Here is an 11,970-nt window from a genome sequence, read left to right as displayed (position 1 = left end):
CGTATTCTGTTTCAGGGAGAGGAAATTGCCGAATACGATGATTTTTAAATATCTGACACCGGTCAACTAAATATTTGAAGGACCTGCGAACGACTTCAGTACATATAAATCTCTATCTGCATTATGTGCATTGCCCTTGAAATAGGTAGAAAGGCTTTTGGATTGTTGCATGGAATATTAAAAAAGCCGGTAGCAAGGAATGCCGATCTTAGCTTAAGGTTTGCGAAAGTTTAACAGTATTAAACTATTCTCGCAATTAAGTCGAATCCTAGTATGTTTTGTATATAGTTCTCCGAACTGCATCCAAGGAAGCTGACATCTTTGGAAGTTGTGTTCCATTTTTGGTCGGCAAAGAAGAGGACAAGGAAAGACAGAACGCACCTTTTCCCACTTGGCCCTTCCCCTTTAATTGGTGCGTCGCCCTTGCTCTCACTGCTGGATCCTGCCCGGTTCCCTGGAGACTCCAGGGAGCGGAGGATGAAGTAGCGCTCCAGACCGGGATCATGGCGGCACCGATCGGCCGGGACACCCTACCTGATCACTGGTCCTACGGAGTCTGCAGAGATGGAAGAGTGTTTTTCATCAGGTCAGCATCCACTTTGCTGCTAAGCTTTTCCAACTTACTCACTTCCAAGTAATTTGCATTAGTAGACAGTGTTTGCGTTTTTTCTTAGTAACAGGTGTTTTGTTTTCCTTGCAGTGACGAAACTCGCACCACTACTTGGCTCCATCCTCGCACTAGTGAACCTGTCAACTCTGGGCATATGATCCGCTCAGGTACTGGTAAAAAAATCATTAGGCGGTCGATTGCGACACTACCATGTGCATGATCGAAGTAAGTGTCCAGACAAGGTTTCGTGCATTAATAGCAAGATCTCACGGGTTGTTTTCCCCTGTAGACTTACCACGGGGCTGGGAAGAAGGTTTTACAGAAGAAGGAGCCAGCTACTTTATAGAGTAAGTAGTATGTCTTTTTCGACGACTGTGCATTGTGAATGAATTAGGTTAATCTAATGACCGCGCTGCATTTTTCATTTATGTCTTATAAAGTTAAATGTAACGCCGATATATTGGTCCAGAGGCGAACTTCAGCATTTGTTGCAGTTATCCTGTGTTCATCAGAAAAAAAGCAGTGACCATTTCTTAGGCAAGTTCTGTTTAAATGGATCAGAGTTTACACTGGATACCAATTGTAAAATGATCTTTGTTTTTTTTTTTATTATTATTATTTATGTAGGTCTATTAAAGTTTTCTGTGTATCTGTGTCCAAGTCCTATTCAATAAGAAATTCCAGTTTTCTTCCTTCAAAGCAAGGACAGGGGTAATGGCATGGGGCTTTGGCTGTGCATACTGAGGTTCGTCTGAATTCTTTGGCAAAGCTGCCTAGTCAGTTAATGTGTCACGGCCAAAAAGAGAAAGTGGTTTTGAGTATTACCAGATAATCCCCCCGCCCCCCCAGCCAAGTGGCTGTGCCCCCCTCTTGAATCATTTACCAGCCACGCAAATGTAGAGGGTTGTGTCCTGAAATGCAACCTGGCCGTGTGTTTGTGCCTCTGCTATCGTGACGTTTCCGTGTTCACGTGAGTGCCCACATCTACTCGCACAGTGCAAAGATCGAGAGGAGGTAAACATGTGACCTTAAATTGCTTTCTGTGTCTGCCTTTTGCTGGGCGGCGCTCCAGTTCCCTGTGTTTTCTCATTTACTCCTAACAGTTCTGTGAAAAGGCCGTACGTCACTGCATAACCCAAGGACATGCAACATACTAGATTCAAATTATATGTGAAAGTTTTTTAGCCAACAACTCTGTGCTATTTAAGTTGTTGATTCTATGATAAGAACTGGGTGTCATATAGTGTCTTCAGTATGTAAACATTACTCCCAAAAACTACCTTCTGTAGAATTCCTGTTTTTAGTAAGATAGTAGAGAAATTTTGTTCCTAGTTTTCCACCCAGTGAGCATTGTTGTGGCCTGTCTTATGTCGGCAGTTTTTGATTCTGTTACTCTTGCCCAAGGTACACAGGGAATGAACTTTAGACACTATACATACTCTACGTTCTCTTTTGTGGCTACTGTAAGTATGTTGCTCTCTATGTATGTTTCCATGGAGAACATCAAAGCGCACGTAAAATATAAATTTATTGCAGAGGATATCAATTTTATTGTTTTTCTGAGGTTGTTTGTAGGAAAGTAAACCATTCTGTAGAATTTTATGGATGGAAGTTCCAGTCTAGTAGCCAGTTGTGGTAGAAAAGGGACTTTTTTTTGCTTGAAAACATTTGGCCTGCATGGATGCTGAATGCCATCAAATATCGGGGGAGGGGCTTAATTCACCCTCATATGTGAAGTGTACCACATGCATCTGTCTGTCAGACAGACGGACTAGGCAGAATTAAGATGTGGTGTATAGTATAAGGTTTCTGGTTCTCCATTGTCCTGGAGCAGTGAAGGATGCTTTACTGTGGCCCTATCTGACCCACTAGGGGGCAATGCAGAGTTTTAGTGGATTTCCAGCTTTGGATCAATTAATTATATCTGTCTAATATTCCATATGTAATCTAATATAGAGTCAGGACCATAAATATTTATATAGAGACAAAGTTTTCAGTTTTTGAGTTCTGTACATTAACACAATAAAGTTTTAAACAAGTCAAATGCAGTTGAAATGCAGACGTTCAGCTTTAATTCAGTGGGTAGAACAAAAACATTGCGTAAAAATGTGTGGAACTAAAGTCATTTTTCTACACAGTCCCCTCCTTTCAGTGGCTCATAAGTAATTGGACAAATTAATACAGTATAACTGCAAATAAAATGGTCAATTCTAATACTTAGTTGAAAACCCTTTGCAGGCAGTAACTGCCTGAAGTCTTGGACATGAGCAGATGCTGGGTTTTCTCCCTTTTAATTCTCTGCCCGGCCTTTACTGCAGCAGCTTTCAGTTGCTGTTTCTTTGAGGGTCTTTCTGTCTGTAGTTTAGTCTTTAGCAAGTGAAATGCATGGTCAGTGGGGTTGAGATCAGGTGACTGACTTGGCCATTTGAGAATATTCCACTTCTTTGCTTTAATAAAGTTCTGGGTTGCTTTTGCTGTGTGTTTTGAGTCATTGTCCATCTGTATTGTGAAACTCCGCCCAATCAATTTGGCTGCATTTGAGCAGACATGATGTCTCTGAACACCTCAGCATTCATTTGGCTGCTTCCATCCTGTGTGACATCATCAAGAAACACTAAAGACCCAGTGCCACTGGCAGCCATGCACGCCCAAGCCATCACACTGCCTCCACCATGTTTTACAGATGATGTGGTGTTCTTTGGATCCTAAGCCGTTCCAGCCCTTCTCCATACTTTTTTCTTTCCATCATTCTGATACAGGTTGATCTTCGTTTCATCTGTCCAAAGAATGCTGATCCAGAGCTGTGCTGGTTTTAGATGTTTTTTTGCAAAATCCAATGTAGCCTTTCTATTCTTAAGGCTTATGAGTGGCTTGCATCCTGCAGTGAACCCTCTGTATTTGCTTTCATGCAGTCTTCTCTTTATGGTAAACTTGGATATTGACTCGCCTACCTCCTGCAGAGTGTTGTTCACTTGGTTGGCTGTTATGAAGGGGTTTCTCTTCATCATGGAAATGAATCTGCAATCATCCACTACCATTGTTGTCCGTGGATGTCCAGACCTTTTTACGTTGCTGAGTTCACCAATGCTTTCTTTGTTTCTCAGGATGTACCAAACTGTGGATTTTGCCACTCCTAGTGTTGTGGCAATTTCTTGAATTGTCGTTTCTGTTTTCGCAGCCTTAGGATGGCCTGTTTTACCTGCATACTGAGTTCCTTTGACCGCATGTTATATGTTCACACCTCAGTCTTCCAAATGCAAACAAGACACCTCAAATCAACTCCAGGCCTTTTATCTGCTTAATTGATAGTGAAAGAACGAAGGAATTGCCCACACCTGTCCATGAAATAGCTTTTAAGTGAATTGTCCAATTATACATGTTAATAAGCTGAAATTCCTAAACCCTTCATCCAATTTGAATGTCAATACCCTAAAACGAAATCTGAGAGTCTGCACTTTATGTCCATGCCCATTGTATAGCTTCAGTTGGAATATATTTCAGTAAACAGGTAAAATAGTACAACTTGTGTCAGTGTCCAAATATATATGGACCTAACTGTATCAACTCAGTCTTTTGCTCTATTACTGTTTCTAATGCATCGGGGTGCAGCATGCCTCAGTATCCCCCCCCCCCCCCAATGCCCTGTGATTCCCCAGCATCCTGTTTAGGGTGCCCTGTGATTCCTTGAATCAGCAGTTATGGATCAATAGAGTGAAATTCAATAATTGTATATTTTGTGTAACAAACTTCTTGTTATTTAGTGTGCAGCTAGAGGTGGTCACTGACCAAATGTTATTCATTAATTATAATCCATCATTTGAACTGACTGCCAACTATATTTTTCCCACTTAGTATGCTAATTAAATTCTAAAACCGGTGCAGGGTCGGGGAGAATTAATAAGCTGATTTATTAATTATTATCTAAATAATGCATAGAATTCTGCTGACTAATTTCTTGATCACAGGTCTTGGACAAAAATCGAGATCAATAAATGATGGCTGGTCTTTGAGTGTTTTCCCCCAGCGTAGTGTGTGTATTGCAGGTGCTGTCAGTGCTGCACTACCTGACTGCCATTTTGAAGCACTGCGGCATGGAGGTCCGTCAGCCTGACAGTGCTTGGCACCTCTCTGCGTCGGTCATGTGACCACCCAAGGAATGAACAGGTCATTGTTGCATACAGTTTAAAGGTCAATATAAATGATTTTAGAATTGCTTCCCAGTGACACGTTTATAGTTGCTTACATGAAGGACTTTATTGTACTCTGCTCACTGGCTTTCTGGGGACTTCAGTGCTGCCTGGAGATATATAGAAGGTCTGAATGTCAGGGCCGTAAAATAAACTGCTTATTTGTTGCTATTGGTGACTTAGGGCTTTTTGTTTGATCCTGAACTCTGATGAATGACTTTGTTTTCTTATAATTATATAAAGAAGACTTTTTGGGAAAAGTCACGTTGTAGGCAGGCTGTTCTTTTAGACTGTTAATTTGGTTTTGGGGTGATTTTTTTTATTTTTTTTTTTTTACAGTATTTTTTTGGAAATATCCATGCATAGTAGAATAATGCTAATATCTACCATGTGTCTCCTTTACCTGTTGTGATTAATATGATTGATTGCTTGTACGTTATTGCTGGAGTAGATTTGTTTCTCTGAGTGAAATGGTTTTCTCTGCTAGAATGTGGTCCATGTGATAGCTATGAAGCGAGGAGGTAAATCAGCCTGCACTGTAGTATTACGTTAATGGCCTGGGACTTTGTAACTGCTCTAGAGCTGGAGATGTAAATATGACTGATACCTGCTATAGGTAATGCAGTCTTCAGGTGAGAGTTATAAAAGGTGTCATGGTTGACAGCAGTGGCTATCAAGGTGGGGGATAGGGGGCTGACTCCCAGAAGGCCTTGCGCCCTGGGCAGCCACAGTGAGGTTGGGGCGCCTCTCCGAGTGGCTCCAGAAGAGCATAGGCAGCTGCGTAAGGTGCCCTTGGGTGCAGGATGTAATGGAGTGCTGCAGATAAGACAATAGGATTGACTGCAGCTCCTCGTCAGCTCACAGTACTGAGGGAATTCGGCACAGCTAGCTGTTGTCACAGTATAGGCCTTTGTAGTTCTGCTGGTGTTTCTACAGTGTCATGAATGATGTTTGTATAACTTGGGAGCAATATTAACCTATGGGGTATGTCCTTTTTACAAGCACTTAACATTATTATCAGCAGTTAATTGCCCAAAGCGACCTACAAGTCAAGAGCAGGGAGCAGGGTCAACCAGTCTCTGTAGCAATTGGGGTTAAGGGCCTTGCTTAAGGACTGACTGGTCAAGCCAAGGATTTGACTCCTCAACCTTCTGATTACAGACACAGTTCTAACCAGCAGAGCCACACATTTTTCATGCTGGCCTGTAGTTAGGGCTGCCACTAGAAATTTTGAGCCCCATGAAAGTATATCATATCGGGCCCCCAACCCAGACCAATTAAGTTATGTTCCAGTTTATTTAGTCACTCAGGGGTCTACAAGTAGCCTAATCATTCAAACTCAAATGGCCCTTTTTAAATAACTCTTTAGGTTATTGGGTGGAGAGGAGCGAAGAGTGCGGGCAAGAGGCCTCTCCATCTGTTTGGTGTGTGTGGTTGCTACAAATGTTTGTCTGTGTTCAATGAGTTTTGGTTACTTGGTGAGTGTTTATTTTGCTGTGGGTAGACCTTGCGGTTCCCTTTCAGGCTCTCTTCCTGAGGTCATACAGTTGTGGCTGCTCCAGCTACTGCTCCCCTCACCTGTCAGCTCCTGGACAGCTAGGGGGGGGGGGGACTCTGCCATCTGATGCAGCTTATTTTTGGTTTATGGCAGCCTGACATGGCTTATGGTGACATTGCCTCCAGGGCAAGTTTACACCCGGGGGGGATCCTAACACTGACCATGGGATGCTGTGAAACGTGATGCTTTGAAATCCAACCCAGCTGCCAAATAAAAAGCTATATAAAATATATAAGCAATGTATGCTTGCATTAAAGTGTATAAAAATGAGCTTTAAAAACTTGTGCGTACAGTGTGCCTGATCTCCGTCTGTAATGGACAGACTGGTGGGGTCCTCTTTTGTTTTTAGCCGTCACACAGTTGCCTGAGTATATTGAAGCAGGCCTGGCCGGGTCCAAGTCCACATGTTGCTGCCGTGGCAACCGGCTGTTGCTCGTGCAGCAGATCGCTGGACGTGCGCAGACCAGGCACAATGAGCTGATTGTTCGAATGCCTCCAGCGCACAAAAATCGCATCCATTTACATTTATCGCAGTCTGGTTCTTGCCTTGTTTCAGAAGCTGGCATTTATTTTTGTTTTTTTCAGTCTTGCACAAAAGCAATCTAATTAGGTCTTAGACTATATTTTAGTTTGGTTGCTGCTTCGGCCAGGATATTAAAATCTACACAGAAACTATGCAGAATTCCTTAGTTCCTTCTTTGTAAGTTACTCTTAAAGATTAATGATGAAATGGAAAAATAATCAAATGCATCCTCTCTTATGGAGCTTAACATAGGATAAGATGAGAGTATTCCCATGAAGTGTAAATCATAAAATAACTATATTCTTGTTTTCTAACGAAACTACCACACAGAGAGCAGTGGGCTGTCATTACCGTGAAATGGGATGAGAAAACAATGAACACACAAAATGCTTTAAATTGATTCTATGTGGTGCCCTGTCACCATTGCTTTGATACCAAAGGCTCTTCCTGCTGCAACGCAATTAATGCACAGAACCTAATCGTCTATTACACTTTGTTTCGCGACCCGACCTGTTCCCCTCGATCTATGATTGGTTTGTGGCGGTGCGAGCTAATTAGCCAAGCGCATTGGGTAGCAGAGTGCTTTACATGCAGATCAGGCAGCGAGCCCCTTTGCAGGCCGTCTCCACGCTGCGCTAATGAGGCGCTGCTTCCTTTCGCCACCTGCCTTTACGCATGTCTGCTGTAACAACCATAAGCGTTCGGAGAGCGGTGAGATTAGTGCAGGTCTCTAGGTGATCTCTTAAGGAATGGCCCTCTGATGACCTTTGACCTTTTGGATGTGCTCTTTCATTGGATATAGCTCTTCATGTTGATGAGTTTAACCTAATGTTTCACCAAACCGATCAGTCCCCAGCAGTTCATTTAGGTGTGGTGTATTCACTGGCCATGAAAAAAAAAAAATGTTGGAGTTTTCTGACTGAAGTGTTTTAGAGACTGGCTGCATGTTTTAAATGATTGTCCTTTAGTGTCTTTTGTTACTCAAGCTTTTGTTCATGCCTTTGGCTGGAGCTAAAGAATTAAGCTCGACCTTAAAACCATGACTCAAACTATGCCTCTTACTGCTGCCAAAGGGGCACATTGTGAGCCTCATTTCCCTGTGAACAATAACAGCAGCTGTGGTATATCCATCTGTTCAGAGGCCGTCGCTCTTGTACTGTTTTTCTTTCTCTAACTGGGTTTGTTTGTACTTCGTTTTGGGAGAAACAGTTTGTAACGTATATCTGGAGCCACTGTAAACACTCCAGCAGATAACTTAGAGTAAGCCAGATATGGTGTCCTTCAAAAAAGCAGGGTGCAGTTAACATTCATACTCTATGTGGTTTTAATCTGGCCCCATAAGTCTCATCTAACCAATTAAAGAATTGCTAATGGAATGATTGAAGTAGTTTGATGGAAGCAGCACACAGAGCCTCTGCATTATTTACAAGACGATGGAGCTGATGGGGATTGTGTGTCATTAAAGGTGTATGTGGAATGCAGGGACGAGCAGAGTAATGGGGATGTCACTCTTTTAAGCACACTTTTATGCTTCCCTGCACCCTCCTGCTCTCACTTGCAGCAGTTCTGCTGGTGTGAGCACATTTCAAATGGATCCTTGAGAGTTTCGGTGTCTCTCAGATGCTGGTTATGTGGGATAATGTGTCCGGGGGCAGGCACACATACCTTATCTCTCCCCATTAAGGAAGCTGAGGATCAGCCACACTGAAGCCCTCAGATAATGGTCTTCAGTTATTTTTGGCAGAAATGTCTGGCATGTCGCACCTCGTCCTGAGATGAGTGAGTGAGTGAGATGGAAAAAGAGAGAAGTTTGCTCTGTGTGGACAGCCAGCTCCTCCTTCAAGCCGGACAAGCTGATGGAAGACATCAAGCTAGCCTCATTCTACATAGTCAGTGCTTAGCCTGGTAATTGGAACAAAATCTCTAATGTTTGCCTCCTACTGAAGGATCCAGCCACCACACCTTTGCCTCTTTTTCCCACCACAAACCATGGCACAGGTGCCTATGAGTCACCTGTTAATGCTCACTGGTCATGTTTAAGTGCCGTTCAAAGACATTAGTGATGGTTCTAGATACTTAACTCCTTTCAGTGATGTTGGAAATATCACTGAGTCCAAATGAGTGGAAAGAATCGTGCTTTTGGTATGATGTGTTGCCAAATGCGTGAGGTGTGTTGTGGGGATGATAAACAACAAATAGTGGAAAATGAGCCACTGTAAGCTGTCGGATCCTTTGCATTCCAGCATTTAGCATTAGCTGTGCTCTGAATGTGCACATGGAGCATCAGGTAACATACGAAGAATTAATAATGCCATGATTCACTTGTCTGAAATTGCGCTTGTGTGCTGTTCTCCTAGACTCTTCTTGCATATTTGGATGTTAACTATTGGTTATTAAACAGGGCTGCATTATGCAAAACCTGGTGGGGGGGTGGGTGTGGTTCTGGTGGTAAAATCCATTGGGTGGATTAATCATTGGGTCAGATTTTGGTTCTTTCCATTTTTTTTCCACACGTGATCAGAATGCCCCCGCGACCCAGTAGGATAAGTGGTTTGGAAAATGGATGGATGGATGGATCAGAATGCACAAACTCCATAGGTCATGAATAAATGGCGTGACTTGCACATATATAGTGTATTTTTGGAAATTAACTCCTCCCCCGAATCCCCAGCATTCCATTACCCAGTGGAATACTGGCTGGGGTTGGCAAGCCCTGATTAAGGAGACTGACTCTTCTGTGTTTTACGTGTCATGTAGGCTGTCAGCAGGGACCGATTTCTTGTTCTTGTAGCCCCCAGACAAGCGAGCAGGTTACCTGCTTCTGGGCAGTGGATGGGCACAGTCCAGCTCCGTTCAGCCGTTTCACACCCTGGGCTCCCTTCCCTGCAGGGCCTCAGACGTCCTGTCACATTTACGCAGCGACATCTGCTGTCAATTTTCCTTCCCTAGAATTAAATAAGGAGGGTTACACAGATTTTCAGTGCCTGGCAACTTTCGGAAATGTAGCCCTTCCCATAAGTATGTTACATGGTGCCTGTTGAAGTGTATCGCTGGATTGATTGGGGGGTGGGGTGGGGTGTGGTGGGGTGAGGCTTCAGCGATGGGATGGGGGGTTATGACAGTATAATAAATGGAGTAAAAGACACAAAGCAGGAATTGAGAAACCTACACAGTGGGTGGCTATGTCTCCCAGTGGGACATAGTAGGCATTCCATCAGACTCTCCGCTGCCCACTGCGAGTTTATAAACATGAGACGGGCACGTAATAAGGCGCCTGGTCTATGCCATGGTGCAGTCTGCAGAAACGGGGCTGCAGAAGATCCAACCTGTGCAGAAAGGCAATGGTGATGCTGCTTCCAGAATGGGTACCTGCTGTGGCTGTCTTTCTACGGGACGTGGGGGGCAACCAAACCCATGTCCTGAACAGAAATCTCCTACATCCCAGCAGACCACTGCGAAGGATGACGGCGGCCCCACCGAAGGGGTCCCCAGGTAAGATTTTAGTAGCAGGTGCTGTGTAAATGTATGCTGGTCTCCTTATCTGCTGGTAGACTCGGCTGGGGAGCTATTAGGTTTGACCCTGATGGAGAGATGAGGTGTAGAAACTTCAGACCATGTAATGCTGATAATCATCTCGTATGTCACCTTCTCAGAGACCTCAGAGGGAAACATCTGTCCCTGATGCCAAAAATGGCCAGAGAAAGAAAATAAAAAATCTATTTCCTGTGAAAAACTGCACATGATATTGGCTGCAAGCTCTTTCAGACACTGTTAAGTACCACAGAGTTTGGATAGAACTGAATCTTCGGGTTTTATGCCCTATAAATTCTGTCCTGGTTTCATAAAACAGGGGAAGCACACTAATGTTATAGACACAAAGACAGAATGGGACTGTTGAGGAAAATCGGTTTGCAAATGGACATGCTGGGTCATCCCGGCCATGTCCTCACTGTTTTGTCAATAAAAAGCAGGCTGCTCACTTGCCTGTTCATTTTCCACACTGTAAACAGCAACTCAGCACTCGACGTTGGATATTTCTCCATGTTCATACTGACCTGGCCCCTGTTCTCTGATTGAGATTCTGGTCGTTTCTGGATTTTCTTGTAGAATATCTTGATTTCAGTTGACTAATAAAAAATATAGCTAATGTTTTATTTGAGTCTTCAGTGATTTTGTTATACTATGAACAATGTACAGAACAGCCAGAGTAAAAAGGACGATGGGAACAATATTCTGTGAATTTATGAAATAGTGTATTGGTTTATATTTCAGTTTTCATTGAATTTGCTTATAAATTACTTTACAACATTACTATATGTCAAAAGTCAGATTTTTTATTGGAATAATTGAATTCAAATTACAGAGGATTTTTTTATAAGGATGAAATGCAAATGCTTTAAAATTCATTACAAAAATCAAATTCTTGCATGCATTAAGAAATCTGTATTTAATTTCCCCTGTAGGCAAAATTAAGCAAGGACTTTATTGTGTTTGAAATTGAAATGAATCATAATTAAATTTGCAGCTATACTTCAGAGCTACTCACAATCCCATTTGTCTGTGAGTCATTTAAAATAGCTTCTGGATGAGGCTGAAGTCGGCATTTGGGTGCATTGCAAATGCTGTTTTGTGGAATACATTTGGTAAGAGGAGGAAAAATAGAGGCCAGGGCTGTGAGGTAAGCGGGCGGGTGGAGAGGCTGGGTCTGTGAAGTAAGTGGGCAGGCAGGCGGTGATGCTGGGCTCCTGAGGTAGCCGGACGGGCTTAGAGGCGCGGTCCGTGAGATAAGCAGGTGGGCGGAGAAATCGGGTCCGTGAAGTTAGCGGGTGGGTGGGGAGGCTGGGTCCGTGATTCTAGTGGGCAGGTGGAGAGGCAAATATGCAGAGAGGTCCAGTCTGTGAGTTAGGTGGGCGGAGAAGTCTGGTCTGTGAGGAATGCGGACAGGTGGGCAAAGTGGCCCGGTCTGTGAGGGATGCAGACGGGCGGGCGGAGTGTCCCAGTCTATGAGGGATGCGGACGGGCGGACGGAGTGTCCCAGTCAGTGAGGGATGCGGACGGGCGGGCGGAGTGTCCCAGTCAGTGAGGGATGCGG

General features: G+C 43.6%; 1 protein-coding gene across 6 annotated transcripts in view; it reads left to right on the top strand.

Annotated features, from left to right (window-relative positions):
* LOC125751680 (pleckstrin homology domain-containing family A member 7-like) overlaps nucleotides 1-11,970 on the top strand; it is a 75,178-nt gene continuing 63,208 nt past the window's right edge. For 2 of the 6 annotated variants that reach the window (XM_049030829.1, XM_049030827.1), the window contains exons 1-3: nucleotides 1-586; nucleotides 701-777; nucleotides 900-957. In XM_049030829.1, coding sequence (XP_048886786.1) covers nucleotides 504-586; nucleotides 701-777; nucleotides 900-957 — 218 coding nt within the window. In that variant the 5' untranslated portion in view covers nucleotides 1-503. Of the gene's footprint in view, nucleotides 587-700; nucleotides 778-899; nucleotides 958-10,149; nucleotides 10,371-11,970 lie in introns of those variants that run through there. The other 4 variants (XM_049030831.1, XM_049030828.1, XM_049030815.1 and 1 more) reach the window with 4 other exon arrangements.

Source organism: Brienomyrus brachyistius, chromosome 11 (assembly GCF_023856365.1).
Source record: "Brienomyrus brachyistius isolate T26 chromosome 11, BBRACH_0.4, whole genome shotgun sequence".
Classification (NCBI taxonomy): domain Eukaryota; kingdom Metazoa; phylum Chordata; class Actinopteri; order Osteoglossiformes; family Mormyridae; genus Brienomyrus; species Brienomyrus brachyistius.
Note: the sequence above shows the minus strand (reverse complement) of the source record. Positions and strands in the feature narration are given on the sequence as shown.